The sequence below is a fragment of the Bombyx mori genome, chromosome 4 (assembly GCF_030269925.1).
Source record: "Bombyx mori chromosome 4, ASM3026992v2".
Lineage (NCBI taxonomy): Eukaryota > Metazoa > Arthropoda > Insecta > Lepidoptera > Bombycidae > Bombyx > Bombyx mori.
In genome coordinates, this window is record NC_085110.1 from 18,103,899 (window position 1) to 18,128,342 (window position 24,444).

At 38.5% G+C, this 24,444-nt stretch overlaps 2 protein-coding genes across 5 annotated transcripts in view; one reads left to right on the forward strand and one right to left on the reverse strand.

Moving 5' to 3' along the window:
• Positions 1 to 5,541, reverse strand: part of LOC732872 (karyopherin alpha 3) — a gene marked incomplete at its 3' end in the record, with an annotated part of 36,503 nt that extends 30,962 nt beyond the window's left edge. The window contains 5 exon segments of the mRNA NM_001046875.1: positions 627 to 803; positions 1,731 to 2,003; positions 3,764 to 4,006; positions 4,468 to 5,166; positions 5,262 to 5,541. Of these exon segments, the coding sequence (NP_001040340.1) occupies positions 627 to 803; positions 1,731 to 2,003; positions 3,764 to 4,006; positions 4,468 to 5,166; positions 5,262 to 5,324 (1,455 nt within the window). The 5' untranslated portion in view covers positions 5,325 to 5,541.
• A 1,213-nt stretch (positions 5,542 to 6,754) lies between these two features.
• LOC101739397 (uncharacterized) lies at positions 6,755 to 22,755 on the forward strand. 4 transcript variants are annotated; one of them, XM_004925774.5, is made up of 5 exons: positions 6,757 to 6,943; positions 7,783 to 7,995; positions 15,958 to 16,177; positions 17,849 to 18,082; positions 20,535 to 22,755. In XM_004925774.5, the coding sequence occupies exons 1-5, from the start codon at positions 6,872 to 6,874 to the stop codon at positions 20,660 to 20,662; spliced, it is 867 nt and encodes a 288-aa protein (XP_004925831.1). In that variant the 5' UTR covers positions 6,757 to 6,871; the 3' UTR covers positions 20,663 to 22,755. The 4 variants fall into 4 exon arrangements, 3 of the variants coding, with proteins under 3 accessions (XP_062524384.1, XP_004925831.1, XP_004925832.1); XM_004925775.4 differs by having other exon boundaries at positions 7,795 to 7,995; XM_062668400.1 differs by lacking the exon at positions 7,783 to 7,995 and having other exon boundaries at positions 6,755 to 6,943.
• The last annotated feature ends 1,689 nt before the right edge of the window (positions 22,756 to 24,444 follow it).

Sequence of the window (24,444 nt, forward strand, 5' to 3'; positions counted from 1 at the left end):
ATATAAGCAAATTGAATGCAAAAGGCAGAGGAACATGGGGTCACTTGGAGTATTAGCCACATTTAAAAGATATTTTGAAAGAAAAATGTGTCGAAATTATGTATATTTTAGAATGATTTTTTCAATTTTGTGAATGAGTTGATTGGACCAATTTATAACTAATTTTGTGGAGTAAAAATCCTGCATTTGAAACTAAAGTCAAATGGTAAAAGTACTTTACATATTTGGATATAGACAGTTTGTTATTTTAAATGTGCACATCTGGTCGCAGTTATGTAAATATTGTGAGTTGTTGTCTTTATGGGTAATATTTGGCCAAGTACTGGAAGTCGGTCTTCTGTCCCATTCAATTTGTACTTACTCATGTTTCATATTAATACAATTCTTAGAAGAATAATAAGATTCTTCTAAGAATGATAAAACTACTATATGAACTATTATGAATAATAAAATAGAGTATTTGTGAGCCTAGCAAGCTGCTCTGCTGGTTACAGAGCACTCTCTAGACAATTTAGAATAGAATTTGAACCAGAGGTGAATAAGCAACTTTTCTTGGACCGCAGGATATTGCCAATCAATTCACCAAACATTATGTTATTACGATAATGTGTTCAAAGAGCACTGACCTCTCCCGCAAAGTACTGTTCTATGATATCATAAGCCATCTTGTAAATTTCCATCTTCTCATGGGTCTGCAAATCTTCAATCTTGTCAATACCACCACACTCCTCAATCATGTTAGCAACTTGTTCGGCATTGTCACCAGCCATCTTCAGCATGTTACTGAGACCATCTAGTACAACCTAGAAAATTTACAATTAATATCAAATGAGTTTTTATTTTATAGTTTTTTTGGTATTTTTAGATAATAATTGTAAAGAGGGCATGATAATTTGTTTAAATTCATGACCGTTACTTGTATCAGATAGTTGATATTTTGTACTTAGGCTACATATTCCACCTAGGTGAAAAAAAAATTGATTACTGCAGGATCATCCTTGAACCCTAGTTCAAATTTACTTATTATTTAAACTGTTAAAATGCACATTTACATTTAGACTTTCTAAGCGATAACGGCGACAGTGGTTTGCAGGCTAATGTTTAGGCAAAAAATTCGGTTTTTTATTCAGATCATGTTACTGTTTTAATTTTATAAACGATCATTAGTCACCTAGTACCTATACTTTTTTGAAAGGCTCATGAACGTGGAATTTACATCCACAGCTAAAAGTATCGGCGGACCATTCCATTGTAACATGTTTTGTCAATGTGAGGCACCCGCTTTTAGTTTAACTACTTTGTCTGTTATGTTTGAGTTGGTACTGTAGTCTTCATTTTTAATTCCTGTATATCAGTTTCACCAAAATCTGTTTGTTTTACAATTGTGGATACCTATTTGGTTTTAAAATTAATGGATTGGATTGGATGTTTGATAAAAAATTTAGTTTTAAAACTATTAAACAGAAAGTAGTGCAAAATTTCATTTGTAGATCAAAGTTTTGCTTCAAACTAGTATGTATTGTATGTATGTTGTGTATCCCGAACTAGTTGCCAAAAAATTACGTGTGCATTTTTGTCATCTTTCCAATAGTATTAAGTACATCTAAATTTTTTCTAGATTATCAGGTTGTTAACCTATGGATGTTACTTTTTGCATTTAGGATTATTTCATTAAAATAAAGTTATATCAATGACCCAAGACATGTCTAATGAAAGAAGTTTATACTCACATTAATAACTTGGGTATCCTTGCAACTGAGTAGATTACAGAATGGCGGTATAACTCCACAATTGATAAGTGCAGCAACTTGGTCCCTCGTGCCACTGATGCTGAGGTTGGAAACGGCCCAAGCAGCTTCCTTCTGGGTTTGAAACTCTCCTTTGCTAAGGTTGGCCACAATCATGGGCAGGAGACCAGCATCAATAACAGCCTGAACTTGTTGTTTATTACCTGCCGTGATGTTTGACAGAAACCATACCGCCTCTTTGCATATCTTCTCTTTCTGCAGAAGTATGAATTTACATATGAACTGTCAGTTGAGTTAGAGAATAATATTGTGTACTAAAATAAACAAAGAATAAATTTAAACATAAAATAGTGGGATTGAGTAGATTTTTCCAGATAGCTCAGGAGACTAATTAATGTTCAGACTTTTTTCAATTTACTAGACAATAACTGAACATGGGCCTTTCTATTTTATTTCTGGAACCGTTCACGAGTTATTTTAGGAACATGTATCTAATTTGCAAGTGTGAACAAAGAGTGGACTGAATCAATCAACATACTATGGCAATTCCTTGACCAGCACTCACTGACAACAACCATAGAAGGACAGTGATAATATGTGGTAATACATATATTTTTAAGGGGTCTTCACCCAAAGAGGACACAGTTAACTCTAATTGAGTGATTTGAGATTAAAATGTTACTCAAATCAAAATTAACAGACATTTACAAAATATTGATAGTATTCAAGTATTTCAACAATATTTATCTATTGTGATTGAATTTTTTTAATAGCTTTGTGATTGGTTTAAGTTTCAACTGTTCATTACATACCCATAATAATTGAGATGAAAAAGATTTTTTCATACCAAATACAAACAGCATCTCCACAATGCTCTAATAATGGCATTAAATTCCTCTACAAGGAAATCAGTTATATGGTGTTTCAGTATTTCAGTGGTACACAATATTTAATCTGGATCATTCTTTGACAATAAATAGTGAGTTTTTATTTGTATTTTGTCAATGGCAAGTGACTAAGCATCTGTCTATTACATCAGCTTATCTGCTTAATCTATGGATTTGATGAACATACTGTTATGCTACTTTTTAATACCAGAAAAAAAGACCTTCTACAGATTTTAAAATTTCTTCTATTTTAACTATCGTTTTACTCTATGAACAATAGTCAATTTAAGTGAAGGGTAAATTCTTTTTTTTTATTGCTTAGATGAGTGGACGAGCTCACAGCCCACCTGGTGTTAAATGGTTACTGGAGCCCATAGACATCTACAATGTAAATGCGCCACCCACCTTGAGATATAAGTTCTAAGGTTTCAAGTATAGTTACAATAGCTGCCCCATCCTTCAAACCGAAAAGCATTACTGCTTCACGGCAGAAATAGGCAGAGCGGTGGTACCTACCCGTGCAGACTCACAAGAGGTCCTACCACCAGTAATTACGCAAATTATAATTTTCCAGGTTTGATTTTTATTACACGATGTTATTCCTACACCATGGAAGTCAATCGTGAACATTTGTTGAGTACGTATTTCATTAGAAAAATTTGTACCCGCCTGAGATTCGAACACCTTACGTCTTATCCTTTAGGCCACGACGATGACAAATAATATGACGACGATAATTCTTAATCATTATCCTCATCATACAATGATCTGTTATCTTTCTGTGCTGTTTTCATTTCAAAATTTACACAAAATACAAATAATATTACTGTCAGTAAAAGAATTAAATTCTTATCTGTTGATTGTCATTAGACCAATACTATAATATTTGATAACAAGCGGTGTTTAATTAATATAATGCACTACGTTTATTGAATATTACTTTAAACTTATAATGAAACCACAGAAAAAGATGATCTATTCCATTAATGCGAGCAGTACAGAGAAATACTTATGCATTTTTACTTTTGATGATATCTGTATTTGCAAGTTTATCAAAATCCTAAAATATTGTATAATTTGTGATTAAAACAAATCTTTAACTTTAAAATACTTTAAAAATTTACTCACCGGATGAGTCAGTAAAGCCGGGAAGTGTGAGAGAGCATCGCAGTTCAGGACAACTTGAGTTTGTTCGTCTGTTCCTGTGACAATGTTACCAACTGCTCTTAGGGCGGCCGTCTGTACTTTCACTTCCTTGTGCGACAACAACGGAATCAAGGTTGTTACTATACCAGATTCTATCACCATTTGGATTTGTTCATTGCCCCCATCTGTTAGATAACTAATGGCCCAAACAGTATCAACAAGAACCTGTAAAATATCAGCTATTTAGTTATAAGGTCAATGTCCTTTTATCTGTCTTACATTTTATTTTTAGTAGGTTTCTTTTATCGTGATGAAGCTTAAAATATCATATCACTTAAATATATTATAATTAATATGACAGAAGCACTTGTTTTATATTCATCACTATATTACAAATTAATTTTTCTAAATTACAAATTTTTTTTATTGCCTTTGTAGGCATATGGCTGTCAAGCTTCTGTCTTCTGTCAAGTCAAGTTTAGAGAAATGTCATGAGTATGTTTCATATATGCTTGAAAATGGCTCAGTTTTAATTTGATAAATTAAATATTGCTTGTCTAATTAATGGTTATTTAAAATACACTGACATAAGATATAAGATTTCGGTGACAGCAGACAAGTTTTAAACTCAACATAACTTGATCAGCCACATAATATGTTTGTAAACAAAAAAATTATTTACTCACACTACTGTCGTTGTGTAGGATTAGAACATTTAAGGCAGGCAGTATCTCCTGGATGGTTTTCAGAGGTGGTGGTGGATCTTTACTCCTGCAGAGGTTGACAATCACCCATGTTACATTCCTGAGGAATGGGATTGGTATGTCTGATTTGATTAAGCTCAGTAGTGGTTTGACAACTCCTAGTTCTATCACAAAGTCTCGAAGGACTGGACCGTCGCCGATTATGTTACCGAGGGCCCATACTGCCTGATCACATACGTTTTCATGAGGTGACATCAAGAGCTGAAGGAATACAGGTACTGCACCGGCATGGACTACTTTGTTTGTTTGTGCAGACGTTCCGGAAGCTATGTTTGTTAAAGCCCAAGCGGTCTCGAATTGTAACGCTGGATTGTCAGCCCTCGAAAGGCACTGAACTAGGATGGGGAGTATTCCAGCAGCTATGAGCTCATCAATAGGCGGGTTTTTATCACACGAGAGCAGTTTTCTGCATTGTTGCACAGCAGCCAACTGTGCTTCAGGGTTTTCTGCGTTGGCAGCGTTCATCACCAGCTCATCAAGGTCGGTGGTAGCGAGGTTCTTGTCGATCTCCTCCTCATCGGTAGAATAGCTAATGGGCACATTACGCCGTTTCTGAAGTGTTTCCTCTCTTTTGTTTTTTCTTAACTCGACTGTGACTTCATTCCTTCGCCTGCGCATTTCCTGGAAACAAAAAATGCAAAGTGAGTCCAAGACTCGTCAAGCCTAGTTCGCATGGTATTTTTTCTACGCTATAATATATTCATTCGTATACTTACATCGACATCTTTGCCTGCATTCTTGAACACATGCATGCGGTTTTTCGCTTGATCAGTCGCCATTTTATCTGTGCTCGCTGTCTCGACACAGTACGTGGTAATTACACAAAGAAACAAAGAATCAACATAAAATTACTAAGCAGTAAACTAATCAAACATGTTTTACGCCACTATACGAGCGATGGTGGTTTAACCTCTATTTTCACGAAATATTCTACAACTCATAAAGGATAGTCCGTTTCCTTCAGAAATCTTTTTATTTTAGGAATTTATGACTTGACTTGTCTGATCAGTGTTGCCAACTAAAAATGTTTTAGGAATACTGGCCAATGCCAAGTCAAACAGAGTTTTGGGATAAAAATATTTTTTCAATTTTAATATTCGTTTTTGTTTCAATGAATACAGTGTAGAATCATTGAAATTGAGTATTTTTAATACAAAGTAAGCATTTAATCAATCAATTTAATCAATTTTATATTTTAATCGAGTCCTTCGTCCAGTCATTGCAGTTAGTGATACTATCTTAACGGTACGACGAGGTTTGAGATGAAAATCTCCCATCAAATTCAGTATTTTTATTTTTATTATCGCTGCTACATAAAGGCAGACAAGTTCACAGCCCATATAATGTCTAGTTGTCATTGGAATAAAGCTAGGTCTTGTTCGCCTCGAAACTCAAAAAATCCTACCTCTCAGACTAGAACGTAAACACAGAAATCTTCAACTTCTTCAATTTCTGCAGATTCACAACAAGCTCTACTTCGCAACAGAACTTCTTGGTGTACCGTAAATAGGAATAAGAATAGTAGAGAAAGTTATGTAGAAAAAGCAAGGTAAGAATACTACTAAGGATGAATAGTATTATTTATGAATTTAATAATTATTGTATGAATTTAAATAGTTGTTTTCGCTCATTAGAAGCCGATACTTCGGTGTAAAAAATAATTTCAATATATGCAAATAATGAATATCATTTTATTAAAAAAAAAGGGTTTAGCCAGAGTTTAAATATTGTTATAGTAATTTGTGTTTACGTTATAAAAAATACACTTAATTTTGTTTCATTCCTCGGATAGCTTGTTGAATTTTACGGCAACTCATGTCTCATGCGCTCATCGTAAAAAAATCAAATAGACCGAATACCTATACGGCCCTATCTATGGTACCTATCTACCCATGCGGGTTTAAAATACGCTTTAACACCAGTAATTATTCTTAATTTACAAACTTGACAGATTTGGTTTTTATTACAAAATGTTACAACTTCATCGTGGAAGTCGTAATGATTGAAGAAGTAATACATAAAAAAATGGAAGGATAGTAACGGTTAGAATGACAGCTTTGTTCATGAACTATCAATAACTAAAATGAGAATTGTTACTATTGATAAAATTAGTCGAGTTCGAAATTACTATGAAGGTCTTGATCAATTCGTTTCAATCGACTAAAACACAAATGTTGCTATATGGCGTAAAGATTTTGGTATCTAGCAACGCATGAAATTATTGATGAATTTTGTCAGTCATTTCAAGACTGCGTTTCTGTAACACTGAATATTTATTGAAGTTGAAATCGTAGTGGATTAGGGTGTGTTTGATAATAATCTTATCATGACCGTTTTCACGAAGCCCAGTCTCAACGCTCACAAGCCTGAGGCCATTGCCGACCAATTATGTGAAGATGTGCGTAATTATAATTTACTGATTAGCTTAAATAAAAAAAACATTTACTTTTTTGTTAGCTTTAACTTATATTTCGCTAAATAAAAGTTTTTCATTTTAATTTTGTAAATTATTTATTTCAAATTTTACTTACATTACTCACTATGATTCAAAACAATCGAAGAATTAAAAGCATGTCACATCCCTAAATTATATACTGGTACTTAGCTCGTTAGATTCTTTGTTTTTTAACATTATTTTATTAACCGATAGAAACTTATTTGAATGACCTAGAGTTGAATTCCGCAAAATTCGTTTGGGTTTTCTGGTTTTCTTGCGAGTTATAACTGTTAAATCAAATCTTAGTCGGATATTGATCGAAGTCCATAAACTTACTACCTATTGCTTTTTGTTCATTTTAATTCGACGTAATTTAAGATAATTTTAGAGAATCAACGGTAATGTTTCTATGATATAAACAGAAAATAATGCCATTCAAATATTATTTAAATTAATTTTGGTTATTTCATGTTAGGAATTCACCCGAATTTATTTTTGGGAAATAATTCTAGTACACCTATGTAAATACACAAATAAATTAAGAAATACGCACAGTATATGCACCGAAAGCAATTTTATATTTATTTGTCAATTACTATAATATTATGTCTTGTATTGCAAATTTTTTACATATTGGTGGAATTCATCCGAATTCACTTGCTAAAAATATACCAGATGGCGGTGGTATCGGTTTGTTCTTCTATCTAAAAATACCATGGCTAAGCTTGATCCATTCTTTGTGATTATTGATTGCATTTTTTTTTGCTTTTTAATGTCGGTTAAAAATGATTATTTGTTAGTGTAAACAACAGGAGCTGATCGATATGCACAACATCGAGGGCCCTTACATCATGAGGAAGCGTTCCGCTACTATGCTGGTGTGTATGTTCCTCATGGCGTTAGTGGTGGCCGCGACCAGCATTGCAGGTGGCGTGCTCTTGTACCGTCAGTACGTGAGAATCGGCACCGTACGACGATACCAGGGCTTCTGTACCATACCCATTTCTACTAGGGTAAGTTAGATTTTCTTCTTATCTTGAACCTTCGTGCTGACTAATATTAGTCTTATGTCTCATTTTTATGACACAAGCGCTAAAAAATATTTAATCAGATATGAGCAAATTCCCATTGTTTATGATAGTGCTAGACAGAGAGAGCACTGTTTTGTACAGTGACGGCAACATTCAACTTTAATACCCATTAAAGTTAATATTTTCTTCAACCGACTGTTTAATAAACAAAAATGTACGAAATATCAGGTAGGTATTGTAAAAGGAATTAATGAAAAGCATGTAGAAATTTAACCTCAAAACTTCTTTGTAACGAAGTTTCTTGGCGGGGCGTTTGGAAATTGTCACGTGACGAAAAAGCGTTACGTCCTTTCCATAAAACATCAATATTTTATAATCTTGTGTAATTCATGATTATCACTCATTGACGTGGTCTCGCGACTGCACAGTTTTTTTGTTGAAGGTAAATGAGCATACGCGCTACTAGATAGTGATTGCTGTTTTTCATAGATATCAGATATACCGTTGGCACATATAGGTTCTTTATCCTCGATTGAAGAGCGGCATCACATAGTGTTGTGGAAATGAGCGAGGGACGAATGGAGCTCATCCCAGAGCCGAACGGCACGCGGTATAAGGATCTCTGGATGACCTAATGGAAACGTTCCATGGGTGGCCGCAAAAATTCTTCAAAGTTGGCACATGCTCAATTCCGTTTCTGTTTCGATAGTGACCGGAGATAAATCCTCTAAGAAATTATAATACATTTTTTTTTCGAGAAACAAACTGTCCTAAAAACAGAGAATAGCAGAGGTATACAGAACCAGGGGTCCAAGTTGTTTATGATCATCAGCCATTGCGTTGAAAATTGTATGCGGGAAGTTGTCGAGCCGTTAGGTGGGGCAATTACTGAGGGGTCTCAGCCGGAGGTCACTGCGCAAATTGGGTCAATCAAATCGCAAACGGGTCAATTGAAAATATCTTTATTGTAATAACGTCTGTGACTCGAGGTCGTTGAGGTTGAAACGAGAATTGAAACATTGTGCTAGAAATAATATTTTTAAAATGAAATGATGTCCATTCTCTTCGTCAGTAAATTATACGGCATTTTCTACTCATAGCGGTCTTTTTAACTGCAATATTCTGGATTATGCACAACGAGGATAACAAGTCATTGAATATTATTTTATCTTGTTTGTATTCGTGGAAAGGCAGACAGACTAGATAGGAAAGCAGTATGTAGTAGGTAGCGCGAAGTAGGTACGTTAAGGTACGGAAGACCGCGATCCTGCATGCGATGCATTCGGGTAACTACTGATCTTCAACTGGCAGGTATTCCTTGAAGGCCTTCGGACAGTTTTTGACAAATGCCCAGCCTCCCGGCCGATTTCATGCTGCCATACCCGTGCTGGTGAAGCTTGTACCTTTCGGGCCATCAGATAATACCTCTTAAAAAATCACTGGAGATACAGAGTTACTTTACAAGAGCTTAAAAACTACTTACTTACAACAGCTTACTTTGGTGTAATTTATGGTTGCGTTTGAATAGTCATTGTTAGTCCATACAAGTTTCTCGGTGCCTACGTAGCGTCTTGGCTCTGCCCCTGGCATCGGTAGGCAGCGGCTTGGCTCTGCCTCTGGCATTGTTGAAGTCCATGGGCGACGGTAACCACTCACCATCAGGTGGGCCGTATGCTCGACTGCCTACAAGAGCAAAAAAAAAGTTTTGTAGCAAACCGACCGGTACGTCACTCTCGCGGCTGTATGCCCGCTCGCTATACATAGTTAGCATCTATGTCGATCTTTTCAACAGTGTATAATCTATGTTCCGGGCGCTTCCGTTTTGAGTGTGAATAGCGTGCGCCCGCGTCTAAATGTATTTATTGTTTAAAATTGAAAATTGTTTGTGATAAAGGAAGATTAAAATTCGAAATTCGATATTGGTGACTAACCCATAGTTTTAAATACCCCTGAGATCTACCCCTCACTATATCTGGCTGCCCAACGTTTCCTAATTTTTTTCTTGCTTGGACTAACAAAATGGCGCGCACGCTTTTGTGAAAAATTTGCTAACTATTGTATGCTGTTGGTGCTTAATTGTAAAGAATGCCTTTAACTAGAAATCAAGATCGCCAGCAACGTCGCGAAGACGACGTTATTCCTGCTGCAGATGCAAATGCCAACGAAAATCACGAGGAGCATGATAGCCCCCATGATCGCCCCCACGCCGAATCACGTAGCAACAATTCTACGTTCAACTTGGATGATGTTTCAGCGTTGATGGCCTCGCTGCAACGTTCGCAGGCCGAAACATTTAAGAACATTATGTCGTACGTGATGGAACAAAGATCGTCGACTCCGGCTCCTCCGCCGATGCCCCTAGTGAACGTAGATGGTACCTTGGCGCGTTGCAGAGCTTCTTTCAGCGGTGCACCTGGTGAATCTGTTGAGGCCTTTATAGATGCAATTGAAAGTTATACAGAATGCGTTCAAGTATCTGACGCTAACATCATACGAGGCCTAGCCATGCTTTTGTCTGCTGACGCAGCTACGTGGTGGCTAGGATTAAAGCATCACATCTCCACTTGGAACGAAGCCAAAGAAAATTTAATATATGCATATGGCACCCGCCTTCCACCACATAGAATATATTTGGAAATATTTGCTTCCCCGCAGGATAACGAAAACACAGACAAGTTTGTTGCTCGTATTCGTGCGCTTATGGCAAAGCTACCGCGGGATGATATTACTGAAAAAGTACAACTTGATATGATATACGGGTTGCTTCATAATAGAATACGCACAAGATTGCGCCGTGAACAAATCACATCTTTCAATTCATTATTAAACCATGCTCGGAATATAGAAGATTCGATAGAGGAGACTCAATCGAGACCAGTGTCGTCCACTAGTGGTGTGCGTTCGATCCGTGCCCAGCCGGCCCAGGCTGCGAGTCGGCCTGAACCGTGCGCCGCTCGTGCGAGGGCCCCGGCGCCGCGCGCGCGCTTTCCAAACTCCGCCGCGGCCGTCGTGCCCGCCACCGCTGTGCCTGTCGCTGTCGCCCAGTATGCCGCTGCCACGCCTGCCGCTGCTGTGCCAGGTTCTGCAGAGCAATTCGTGACCACGAAGAAACAGCGTCCAGTGTGCTCCTACTGCAAACGGTTTGGACATGCACGGGAACAGTGCCGTAAGTTAAACAACCGAGGTGAGCAAAGTCAATCTAACTTTTCCGAGGGTGTGCAAAATGACAATAATGCGTTTTATAGTGTTCAGTGTAATGTTAATAATACTAACACAATTAGTTCTAATTTACCTGTTCAGAATGCAATGTATGAATGATGTTAAGCAGCATGACAAAAATAATTTTCTGAGTAATTTTGAATGTCAAAATTTTTGTAACCGGGATGCAAATATTAATTATGCTACCATTAACAGAGGCCCTACTTCCAGAAAATCTTATTTTCATGCCTGTAATGATTCTGTGTCAAAGAATATTAACTGTAATTGCACTAGTAATAATGAGATGCCAACCTTTTGTGATTCTCATGTTTTATATAATCAGGATGTTCGGACAAAGTGTAAAAATTTAAATATTTGTTATAACCAGGGAACTAGACCTAAATGTAAGAACTCAATTTTACCTTATAATCAAATAATTGAACCAAATTGTAATAATTTAAAATTTTCAACTAACCATGACTGTGACACAAAAGGCAGTAAGTGTAATTTTGGAAAAATTAACGAATGTGTGGAAATTGATAATTGTTTGAATTTTAATTATTGTACATGTGAGGGAAGTGTTGTAGCGTCCGTGTACGACCGTGAGAGTGATGATAGGTATTTGCATTTACGGCCTATTTTCAAAATTCAAGTTCTCGGTAAACAGGGTACTGCACTTATAGATACAGCAGCTAAGCATTGTATTGCTGGTCACACGCTGTATGCTCTCCTTCTGCATAAGGGTCACCCTCTTACTCCCTCCACTAGGCGAGTCAAACTTGCTGATGGTCATGTTCGGAATATGGATGTATTGACAACCATATTACCAGTGAGGTTAGAACACATAGTGATTAACATTCCATTTATAATCTTCCCTGATTCTAATGATAATGAAACTCTATTGGGTATTGATTTTATTAATGCTGCCAAAGTTATTATTGATTTTCATCGTCATGAATGGTATTTTAGTACTGATGCTAAGGTGCATTATAAATTACTTTTTGAACCTATGTCTCGTGGTGTGTGCATAGCTTCTGCTAACATGCTTCGGGATGATGAAGGCATGCACTTGCAATCAGCTGAGCGCCAAGCATTATCTGAGTTCCTTATTCGGCATGAAAGTATTTTTACAGCAGGGGGAGGTCCGACACCATTCATAGAACATTGCATAGACACCGGAGATCACCCCCCGATAGCTGTGCCGCCCTATCGCCTTAACCCTTCCAAGAAGGAGACGATGAAGAATGAAATAGAGAAGATGCTGGCAGATGACATCATTGAAGAGTGCGAATCCGCCTGGTGCTCTCCTGCATTGATGATACCGAAGTCCAATGGTAATGTAAGATTCTGCGTGGATTACAGGCGCTTAAATGAAGTAACCAAATCGGATACTTACCCACTCCCACGCATTGATGATCTTCTCCAGAGTACGAAGAAGAATTGTTACATGACCACAATAGACCTTCGTTCTTCATATTGGCAAGTTATGGTCCGAGAAGCAGACAGAGACAAAACAGCTTTTGTCTGCCCCCTAGGCACTTACCGTTTTAAAAGAATGCCGTTCGGCTTGAAGAATGCGCCGGCGACTTTCCAAAGGCTTATTGATCGTCTACGCTCCTGTGCTGCTTTGAAGGATGTTACAGTACTTGCTTATCTAGACGATTTGTTAATTATTTCAGAAGGATTCCAGCAACACCTACAAGATCTGGAAGCTGTTTTTAGTCGTTTGTCTGAATTTAAACTTCACGTAAACAGAGAGAAGTGCACTTTTGCCAAAGAAAGGGTCCGTTATCTGGGCCACGTCATCACTCCAGACGGTGTGTCTCCTGACCCTGAGAAGGTCAGTGCTGTCCTTAATATGCTGGAACCATCTAATCTAAAACATTTAAGAACTTTTCTCCAAACATGCTCTTGGTTCAGGAAGTTTATTCCAAACTTTTCAAAGATAGCAGAACCGCTTACTCGACTGACCAAGAAGAATTACACATGGAGCTGGGGACCTGAACAAACACAGGCATTCAAAGAATTGAAGCGTCTGCTGACCACGGCGCCCGTACTTGTTCAAGCGAATTTTAAACAACCCTTAGTACTGCGTACTGACGCGAGCAACTATGCACTTGGCGCAGTTTTAGCTCAAGGGGAAGGCAAGGACGAAAGGCCTATCGAGTATGCTAGCCGCCTACTCACCGCAGCGGAGCGCAACTACTCTACTACAGAACGGGAAGCGCTTGCTGTAGTCTGGGCCGTGGAGCGTTTCAGGCCATACCTCGACGGCCAACCAATTATTATAGGCAGTGACCACCAACCCTTGCGTTGGTTGCTTTCTTTAAAGTCTCCTGCTGGTAGGTTGGTCCGTTGGGCGCTTAAACTCCAAGAATTTGACATTAGATTCGAGTACACCCCAGGAAAAGCTAACGTTGTCGCTGACACGTTAAGTAGACCGATCTGTTCCAACGAAACACAAAATAACTGCGGCATCTGTTCTGTCATTTGCGACCTGCCCACCAAGTCACCTACCCAGTTACGTCAAGACCAGTTGACTGATCCGGAAATACAGAAGATCGTCACAGAACTGGAAGGAGTGGATGAACTTGCTGCTAAAAGATGGTCAGAAAGAGGATTTCTAATGGAACAAGGTGTTTTATATCGACTTAATCCGGATTCTGATGCCGAGGCTCCACAATTAGTCATTCCTGCCCATCAAGTGACCGACATTCTCAAAGAGCTTCACGATGCCCCTACCGCTGGACATGCAGGAATTGACCGGACTTACCAACAAGTCTCACGTCTGTTCTACTTCACAGGAATGAGAAGAATCATAACCGACTATGTAAAGGCATGTGTCCATTGTCAACGCTATAAGGCTGCTAATACCAAGCCTCCAGGTCTATTGCAGACGCCGGTGATGAACCAGCGCAACGAGGTCTTGGCAGTTGATCTTTTCGGCCCGTTACCACCTGGAAAACAGGGGGAGCGTTGGATCTTGCTAATAGAAGATACTGCTACGAGGTGGACAGAACTTTTCCCATTGAAGGAAGCTACTGCTGAGGCGTGTGCACATGTCCTCATAGAGGAGTATTTTATGAGGTTCGGTCTTCCACGCCGACTAGTTTCTGATAATGGCGTACAATTTATTTCGGCAGTCATGCGTCAATGCATGTCCATCCTGGGGATAAAGCAAAACCTTATCCCTCTCTATCACCCAGAAGCAAACCCTGCCGAACGTAAAAACAGAGATCTTAAGACTTTATTAGCACAACTCGTGGAATGTGACCACACTTCCTGGCCAAACATGTTACCAGTGATTCGATTCGCTCTTAATAACGCTAAATGTCGCACCACAGGTATGTCACCTGCTTACTTGTCATTTGGCAGAGAGATGAGGTCCCCCACAGAAGTCGCCCATGACCTTCGTGCTGTTCTAGACAAAGATAACTTTGTTCCCCAAATAACTCCCTATCTCAGGAAATTTGTTAACTCCTTTTCAGCGGTGCGCGAACGTGTAGAGACGCTTCAAGATAAAGCTAAAGGGTATGCTGATCGTTCGAGACGGCCCATTGAAACATTCAACGAAGGTGACATGGTTCTCATCAAATCACATGTCCTCAGTAAGAGCGCTAATGGCCTTACTTCTAAGTTTGTTCCAAAACGCGATGGTCCGTATCGCATCGTTAAAAAGGTCAGCCCTACTACTTACCACGTCGCGCATGTTGACAAACCTGATGAAGTTTTAGGGAAATATCATGTGAACGATCTCACTCTATACCGTGAGAATCAGAGTGATGCTCTTCCGCGGCCGGTGATGCCTAAAAAGAAACGTGGTCGTCCCCCAAATAATGTTAAAACAGATTCTCGAGTTCCAGGGCATATGACGACACGGCATGCTGAACCATGTGCTGAAGCTCCACGTCTTTCTCCCGCAGCTGGTGGTATGGTTGGTCTTGCGCCTGTCCCTCAGCCCAGTAGTAATGAGATGCTAGTCCAGGAGCGAGGGCGTCCTCCAGGACTAGAGGGGGAGTATGTAGCAAACCGACCGGTACGTCACTCTCGCGGCCGTATGCCCGCTCGCTATACATAGTTAGCATCTATGTCGATCTTTTCAACAGTGTATAATCTATGTTCCGGGCGCTTCCGTTTTGAGTGTGAATAGCGTGCGCCCGCGTCTAAATGTATTTATTGTTTAAAATTGAAAATTGTTTGTGATAAAGGAAGATTAAAATTCGAAATTCGATATTGGTGACTAACCCATAGTTTTAAATACCCCTGAGATCTACCCCTCACTATAGTTTAAATTTTATTGAGTCATGAAAATAAATCACAAATGGTAGTAGGGATTGTCGTAAAACCGGCACGGATGCGAAGCAATTGCGTGTTAAAGAAAATTATCTATCTAGGGCAGATGAAAAGAGTAGTATCACGATACGATGATGGGACAGTGGTAGTGGTAGTTTCCGAAGACCGAGCTGCATATTTTTCAGTAATCATTATTCGAATCGGCTTAAAAGTTACACATGTCAATGTTTGCGACTGTGAAATTATGGGCGCATATTGGTGTGGAAAGAATATATGACTGTAATGGTATAAAGTTTGTAACCAATCAAAGCCTTGGAAATTTGTAGGCAGTGGCTTGGCTGTGCCCTTGGTATTGCTGACGTCCATGGGCGACGGTAGCCACTTATCATCAGGTGGCCCGTATGCGCATCTGCCTACAAAAGCAATAAAAAAAAGCCTAAAAATGTCTACCAGGACTCGCAATTAATGGAACCAAACTTCCGCACAATGCCTCTTCGTTGGTCCAACGAGCCTGATGTGCAGATTGTGAGCACTTTAGACGAGGCCGCCACTGACCAGCTGATCACGGCGCTGCGTGAGGAACTGGACATCGGGGAGACCGTCGAAAAGATCTCTGTCATTGACAATGGCCGCCGCATTCATTTCATTCATGATTTCCAAACTAATACAACTGGTAAGTGATTTTTAACTTTCAGCCGTAAAACGTTGACGTATCGTATAAGCCTGTTGGTGTGGGTGGTATGATGGTGGTAGGTAATTATTATCTATCAAAACTTGACTCCTATGAGATTTTGATTGAGACTGTCTAGTGCTTAGTTTGGTGCAATATGTTTGTAACGGAATAAAAGAACAACAGAAATATTACAAACTGCAAAGCATTACTCTCTGTAAATAAGGTATTTAGTATTTGATATTTCTCCATCATGTCTGAGCACTCGGCGTGTAATACATTATGCCATCTGAAATAATTGTTCACTGCTAGCCCAATCTACTTGCCGTATTTTATCAAACCAGCTTTCACTTGATGCTTTTTAACTCAAATTTAAGGTATTTTTTTGTTTTCAAATTCAAATAATATATTAATATATTTCAAATAATATATTGGGCATAAGGGTATCTTTCCTGTAAACAAGAGCAGACACTGCACGTATTTGTAATTGGTTTAAATTTGCAAATGGCTTAAAGTTCAAATCTATGGTTACTAAAGCCAGATACGATCTACTTTTGGACATGAAGACGAAGTTTTAGGGGTTTTGTGTAACGGCTGTCCCATCTTTTAAACGCTACAGACCACTTAGTGACATTAATAGGTAGGACTGTGGTAATATTACACAGTTAATGCAATGGCGGATCCAGGGGGAGGATCATGGGGGTCATGACCACCCCCTGAGCTGGGTCCAGGACTTAGGTGGACCACTAATTGAATATAATGATTTTATTTATATATTTTGTCACCATACAGGTTTTATGTAACTACATACCTTCAATATTTAATTAATTTAATATAATATAATAACTTTGTATAATGGCAAACGTTTGGGAACGAACGCATCTAAATTTGACTATGTGACCCCCTCCTGGCGCCAAAGCTGGATCCACCCTTGAGTTAATGTACCAGCTGTCCACTGGCTCGTGTTGTGTTAATAGCCATCATTTAAGACGATGGGGATTAAGAGTGCGTAACGAAACATAAATACAATAAGTTTTGCTTTATGCCTCTGTTATAGAAGTAAGTGTAGTTATTTACATAATGCAGTATCGATTGACTTATCTTAATATTTTAGTGAGCGTTCCAAGACAATCACAGTATAAGTCTCGATCGATATGCTCCTCCTAGGTGAACCTGACATGCGTATTACGGACAACTTTATTGATTTTTTATTAATAGCTTTATAAATATTGTAATATTTTGTTCATTCCATAGTAATGTAATTGTGGATGACGTTATTTCAAAAAGGTATTTTTGCTTGTTTATGAATTTGGCACGCGGGATCGAGATCCGAAGTCATGTATCACTGGGTTCAGTGTTTCAGAATGTCAATTATATTGTTAAAATACGTGTAGTTCATTTTTTTAATTTTTTTTAATGCTTAGATTGGTTTACGGGCTCACAGCCCAACTCATGTTAAGTGGTTACTGGAGCCAATAGACATTTGGAACGTAAATGCCGCAACCCATCTTGAGATATGAGTTCTAAGGTCTCAGTATAGTTACAACGGCTGCCCCACCCTTCAAACCGAAATGCATTACTGCTTCACGGCAGAAATAGGCAGGGTGGTGGTACCCACCCGCGCGGACTCCCAAGAGGTCCTACCACCAGTAAAAATGTATTGTGTGTTGCTAGGCATCATCGACTCGGACCGTTGCTTCACGATGGAGCTCCAGCCCGAGCTGGTGCTGCTGCCGGGTATGCTGGCGTCGGGGCTGCAGCGCGGGGACGCGTTCGACGTGACCCGCGTGCGCTCGTCGCTGCGCGCGCTGCTGCCGGCGCTCACGGACCTGCCCGACGGCGGCCTGCTGCTCGACGACTGCAACCAGAAACCGGTCTACCGCTTGGAGAAGGACGACCAACCCATGAGTGTGTATTCATTTATTATTTTACAATCTTTTATAGCACCGTGCTGCTCACTCGAAACTCTGTCTTTTGTGTGGAAAGTCTGTTGAATGGCGGTGCTTGTTTGGGCCTATATACGTTTATTAATGTTACTAGCTGTACCCGTTTGCTTCGCTGGGCATTTAAAATTAACATTATTATTTCTCACCCCCACAAGGATTCTCACCATTAACGTCCCCGTAACTGATGTTGAGAGTCCAACACTCATATAAATATTACCCTATCTATTAAGTACATGTATTTTCTACACGGATATCAAGTTTCAAGTCAATCGGATGTATGGTTCAGTAGTTATAACGGAACATCTGTAAGAACCGCTGTAGATTTATATATTAGTATAGATCAGGCAATAAAAGCATTTACACTTTAATATCATTTATATAGACATAACAGCTCAGTAAACTATCAGCCTATTTTCAGTTCTTTTTTTTACCAACATATGGAAGAAAAAAACTTTTATGACCAAAGAGAAAACGTAATACATAAATGAAACTGGAGATGTTTGGATAAAATTTAAACAATTTACACACAAGGTAACTTAAATTCACGAAAAGCCTCGAAGAAAACTCTTAATTACGTCATGTTTAAACAAAAGTGCATTCGTCGCCCTTTGGTGAGCTTACGATCAATGTTTTACGCAATGCAGCTGGCTTCTGTAACTGGGTCATTTGATGTTTGTAGGTCGTCCACTAAGCGCGGAGGTCTGACTTTATATAAAAAGGCTTCGGGTTTGTGTGACTTTTGAATGAACATTTATCATTGATATCATAAGTTTCTTTACGACCATGCGGAAAAGATGCACATCCCTGATTGGCCGGGTCCGGGTCAGCACTAACAGCATCCTGAAGACATTAACATACCGTTATGACTGTCGGTACTTGAACCATTGTACCATGGTTCACTTGCGGACTAAATAATATTAGTAATAATAATGGTTGGTTCGAAGTAGGTATCAGTGGAATGGAATATTTGAAATGTATTCCACTGATAGCTACTTTTAATAAATGTATATTTTTTATTTGATTGGTTTTGTTAATGTTAAGTATACTTTAATGATACTATGTACACATATGGACTTATTGTTGTCTGAAATAAAATAAATCATTCATAAGCTGTGTGCCGCTATGAAGACGCTTTGGAGACGCGTAGAAGTCGCAGTTATTGTAATGTTGTCGTATTATTGCGTAATGGCCATCCCAATCACTATTGTTTCGTGGCAGAAACAATCAGGTTGATGGTACCCAAGTAGCGGGCTTACTATGCGCCTGCTAATGGTGAATGGCGCTTTGCGATCGCAGCACGTTGGCGTAATGGTGAAATAGTCAACGTCGCCCAAAACACGTCATTACGGATTCTACCGATCCATTAACGGTGCTTTTAGGTACCACAAGCACCGGTCACCGTCCTCGTCGGACCCGTGGCTTGCAACGAAGGGCTCGACGAGCGAATTAACCCATAGACACAGCCGACTGAGTGTCTCGCCGGATATTCTAAGTGAACCGCGTTTCCGATCCGGTGGTAGATTCTGCACACTGCTCTTGCTATGGCCAGTGCTAGCAACATTCCGGTTTGAGCCTCGTGAACTCACCTACATGTTAGGACGAAGCTGAAATAGCCTCTCAAGGCTATCAGCATAGGTAGGAAAAACGAAAAAAAAAAGGTGAAATAGGAGGTGCTATTCTAGCCAGACATCACAGAGCTAAAAGCTTAGTCAAACGCATTGTTGTATAGGCAGAAACGAATAAACCAATTTGCTTTAATTAATGTTGACTTAATATAGTGACACAGCAATAGTGTTTTTTTTAAGTGATTTTATGACCTGGTAACTGAGACCTTTAAGTCATGTCTTATTTTAATAATTTATATTCATATTTTTATGAAAAATGATATTATGGAGTGAAATAAAATGAAGACGACTAATTTGAGACATTAATCAACTGGGATGAAATTAAATGAAATGAAATGGGATGAAATATAATCTCAGTAAAATTGTGGTCATTTACTAAGATTTTTTCAGTGGACTTTTTGGAAGATCCCGAGAAGTTACGTCCAGCGGCTTTGTTTCATTTTTCCACATTTGTGCACTTTCACAGATATTAAACAGTTAATAAACCACCATTATTACACATTTAAACCCGAAGAAACACTAAATAGACAAAATAAAACAAATCACACAACTTCACTCCTCGCGTTCCCGCCAAAAAGTCTCACAGCAATAGTGTGTATCCACGGTATTGCCAGATTCCAAAATACAAGACTGGACACTTTTACTTTGTTTTAAATTCTTCTCTTTACAAATTTCCAGGTGAAATAGGATAATAAACAAATCGGATATTTTAAAATTTGTACCACCACTTGGTTGCACCGTAAAACAATTTATAATCAAATTGTAATTCTTGCTTCGTCTGTGTTCCAGTTCGCAAACGTTCAGTAGACGCGTTGTCTCACGACTACATCCATTTCTCGGGTCGGCACGTCCAGGAGATAGAGATCTCCAACTTGGCCCAGCTGCTGCAGCAGGAGCAGAAGGCCAATCAACCCTAAATACGTTGCAAACGCACACACACAATACTTTTAATCATTATATTTGGAACCTTTAGGTGGATAGTCTTTAAGATTTATTATAAAGGTACGACTAAACTTATAAGTTTGTCTTCTGTCTTTTTGGATTTAGTATTATGTATTCTTGTACTCCACCCCGGTGCAAAACGTTGTATACCGGCCACAAGCCGCAGGTTCGAGTCTGGATTAGAAGTCACTCATTTTTTCGGAAAACTAACGGCATTCATGATAAAAAAAATTGTGTTAAGGATACTGGTAGCACACATCCCAGACCAGAGAAAGTACCTCGAACCCGAATCCATCATTCAGTGCCCAAGAGACTGGATATCTCAGTCTGGAATAGCCCAACGCACTCTCATGGAACGAATAAGAGAATTTGTATTTTGTTCCTGAACGTTGTCAGCCTTGATGCCACGATTTAGTTGGTAGATTAGTATTCTTATGTTGGTGTCTGTCGGTCCGGTGATGATTGTGACGTCAGAGAGCTCATTACACACAATTTTCTTCAAGCATATTATAAGATTTTGAAGTTGACTTACAACCCATAGTAGGATGAGACTGCTGAAACAGCTGTTGCTTTTCGAGCTCTTGCTGCGCGTGTGGTAACGGAGCTACAGATAATTTTAGTCTCTGTGTCTTTAGTGTCGTTTAATATTCGAATAGAGTAAGAGTTCATCTCTACCTAGGATCGACATGCTCTACTACAGATAGTTCTAGATATCATTTCCGTAATCGAGTATGATTTAACTTCAATGTTTGTTTTTCCTTCATTACTACAAAAAAGGCATTAAAGGCAAAGGTTTTGAAGCTATTACATTAAAGGCATTAAGCTTTGAAGTTATTTAATTATTTTATTTTAATTTTAAAATATATTTAATTTTCACAATGTCATTCTCAGAATTGGAGGTAAAATTTATTGAGTTTACGTTCTAAGACCGCGGGGCAATGTTTGTGAGTTATTGTGCCATTATCTACAAATACTCAAATGAATAAATTAAAGAAATATCTTCAATACTCCATATTAAACTATAGCTTAATATCGTATTGAAATAAAGTTTAATTTGTATTAATACTAAATGCAGTCTGGATTTTCTGTAAACCAGATACAGACATGTAATGATAGGTATGTACTGAATTATACGTGAATAGTTCATATTCTTCTATTTATTTTTGAAAGTTTAATTAGTTCAACTATTCGTGTTATTTGTAACTGCTGTATAAAAGATTATTTTTATTATGTTAAAGATTGTTTTTATTTTTCTGTAACCTTGTATTTCGTAAATAGTACCTATTTTACATATTAATACTAGCACTTTAAGATTAATACACAATTTGGATCTCTAAATTAGCCATTCCAAAGATTTTTACGTTTTGTTTTAAAGTTGTTGTAACTATAATTGAGACCTTAGAACTTATCTCTCAAGGTGGGTGGCGCATTTACGTTGTAGATGTCTATGGGCTCCAGTAACCACTTAACACCAGGTGGGCTGTGAGCTCGTCCACTCATCTAAGCAATAAAAAAAAAAAAGTTAAAATTCTATAATGTTTTAACTTTAAAACAAATATTAATTCTAGAACTACTTTTAGTTAAAAGCATTTTGCTTAAATAATAGTGAATTTAGGGTTAAATTACAAATCAAAACACAAAGTATTAGTCTCTTTGAATAAGATAAGATCTACACAATGTTGAATTAGTAGAGATGTACAGTGAGCCAGCGACTGGCGACAGTGGGCGCCGGGCGCGTACAACTCAGTACGAACCACTGGACGCGTGTAAACAGACCGACTGACCTGCTGACTGTCACTGGATCAATGTATAATCTCTTTTATTGTAATGTTAGGTTAACAACATATAAATCTAAACAATTGCATGTCGACGTAAGATACTTTGAAAAATAATCTTATGATTGAAAACAATAAAGTTTCCAACCATAAATTCAAACAAAATTCTTTCGACATACGACTATTCGGATCCGAAGATGCAGTTTACATTTAGAATAGAAAAATCGTTTTTAGTAATGGAAATAAATATGTAGCTCTATATGTTATATTCCTCAATAAAGTGTTTCAATTTATTAATTAATTTTATTAAAAGATGCCTTATTTTGTATTTTAGGAACCAGGAGTGAAACATTGTTAAAGAAAATAACAGTTATCCCCTCAAAGGGAATCTTATATACACTCAGATCATATGTTTTATGTACGATTTTATGACAATTAAGGTTAAACTCAAGGAACCAATCAAACAGTAAAATGGAACGACACGTCCTTACGGATCCCTCAGATCCAATAACCCTTGCATTACATACCTTTAGCTCTAACACTAGGAGTAAGGGCCCGGTAACCGTCCTCGTCGAACTCGGCAAAGAGTTCGACATGTAACCTAACCTAAACATCAGCCCGTTGAGTTTCTCGCCGGATCTTCTCAGCGGGTCGCGATTCCCATCCGGTAGTAGATTCATTCGCGAAGCAACTACTCTTGAGTTGTTAGGTCTCCTTTGGAGGCGCTCTAGTATCTGTTAGTAAATCCTACCCCTCCAGGCTGAGCCCTTGCTCGCCCACCTGCCCTGGTAAAACTGGAAAGGCATCCGGGCCACCAGTAATCTCTTAAACATAAAAAAACTTCCGTACGCGACTATGTCACAAAATATGGCCCCTTGACCTTTTTCATACTGCCTTATTAGCGGCTTAGTAGCGGCAATTTACCCTCATATAAAAATGTCAGAGAGAGTTAAACATCATCATCATTCTAAATTATTAAATTTACTTAGATTTCTGTGCGCTTTTAGAGCCTAGTCTAGGGTCTGGTGATAAGACAACGTGTGAGGAGTCGCCATATTACATCAACCCTGCGTGTGGTCGAAATTCACTACCAATATATTCAGATATATAAACTTCAAAGATACACTAATTTTATATACCCTGAAAAGCTTTTGGTATGGACATGAAATAAGCATGATTTTCTGTATATTTCAGGGTAAATTTAAATAACCACAAGGTGCTATTGGACCAATCAGAATTCTATGCTACTTTTTTATTTCAACGCCATCTATCATGACTAAGGAAAAATCACATTTATCTCAACAAATCGTTTGAATTACAATCGCGAATTAGTTTTCAATGTCGACAACAGATGCCGCAAGATTCCTTCACGTTTTGATTTTAGGTTATGGGATCAGTCGGTGATGGGGCAATAAGGTTTGCTTTGCGATGGATACGTTTCTCGAAAGAGTTTTTGGTGTGTAGTGCCTTGATCGCCTAATTTTTTTTATTGCTCAGATGCGTGAACAGCCCACATGGTGTTAAGTGGTTACTGGAGCCCATAGACATCTACAACGTAAATGCGCCACCCACCTTGAGATATAAGTTCTAAGGTCTCAGTACAGTTACAACGGCTGCCTCAGCGTTCAAACCGAAACGCATTACTGCTTCACTGCGGAAAAAGGCAGGGCGGCGGTACCTACCCGTGCGGATTATAATTTTGCGGGTTTCATTTTTATTACACGATTTTATTCCTTCACCGTGGAAGTCAATCGTGAACATTTGTTAAGTACGATATTTTTAGTGGGTCGCGTTTTCGATTCGGTGGTAGATTTTGCGACGCACTGTTCTTGCTAGGGTCAGTGTTAGCACCATTCCGGTTTGAGCCTCACCTACATGTCAAGGAGAAGCCGAAATAGCCTCTCAATGCTATCAGCATACGTAGAAAAAAAAAATCGAGGAGAGTGATGGCATTCACGTTGCGATGTGTATGGGCTCCGATT

What these genes read in the sequence shown, in the direction of transcription:
- LOC101739397 (XM_004925774.5), top strand. Translation starts at nt 6,872, where the DNA reads ATGACCGTTTTCACGAAGCCCAGTCTCAACGCTCACAAGCCTGAGGCC. An exon ending in CCATACCCATTTCTACTAGG is followed by an intron (nt 7,996 to 15,957) that starts GTAAGTTAGATT and finishes AATGTCTACCAG; the next exon opens with GACTCGCAATTAATGGAACC. An exon ending in TTTCCAAACTAATACAACTG is followed by an intron (nt 16,178 to 17,848) that starts GTAAGTGATTTT and finishes GTGTGTTGCTAG; the next exon opens with GCATCATCGACTCGGACCGT.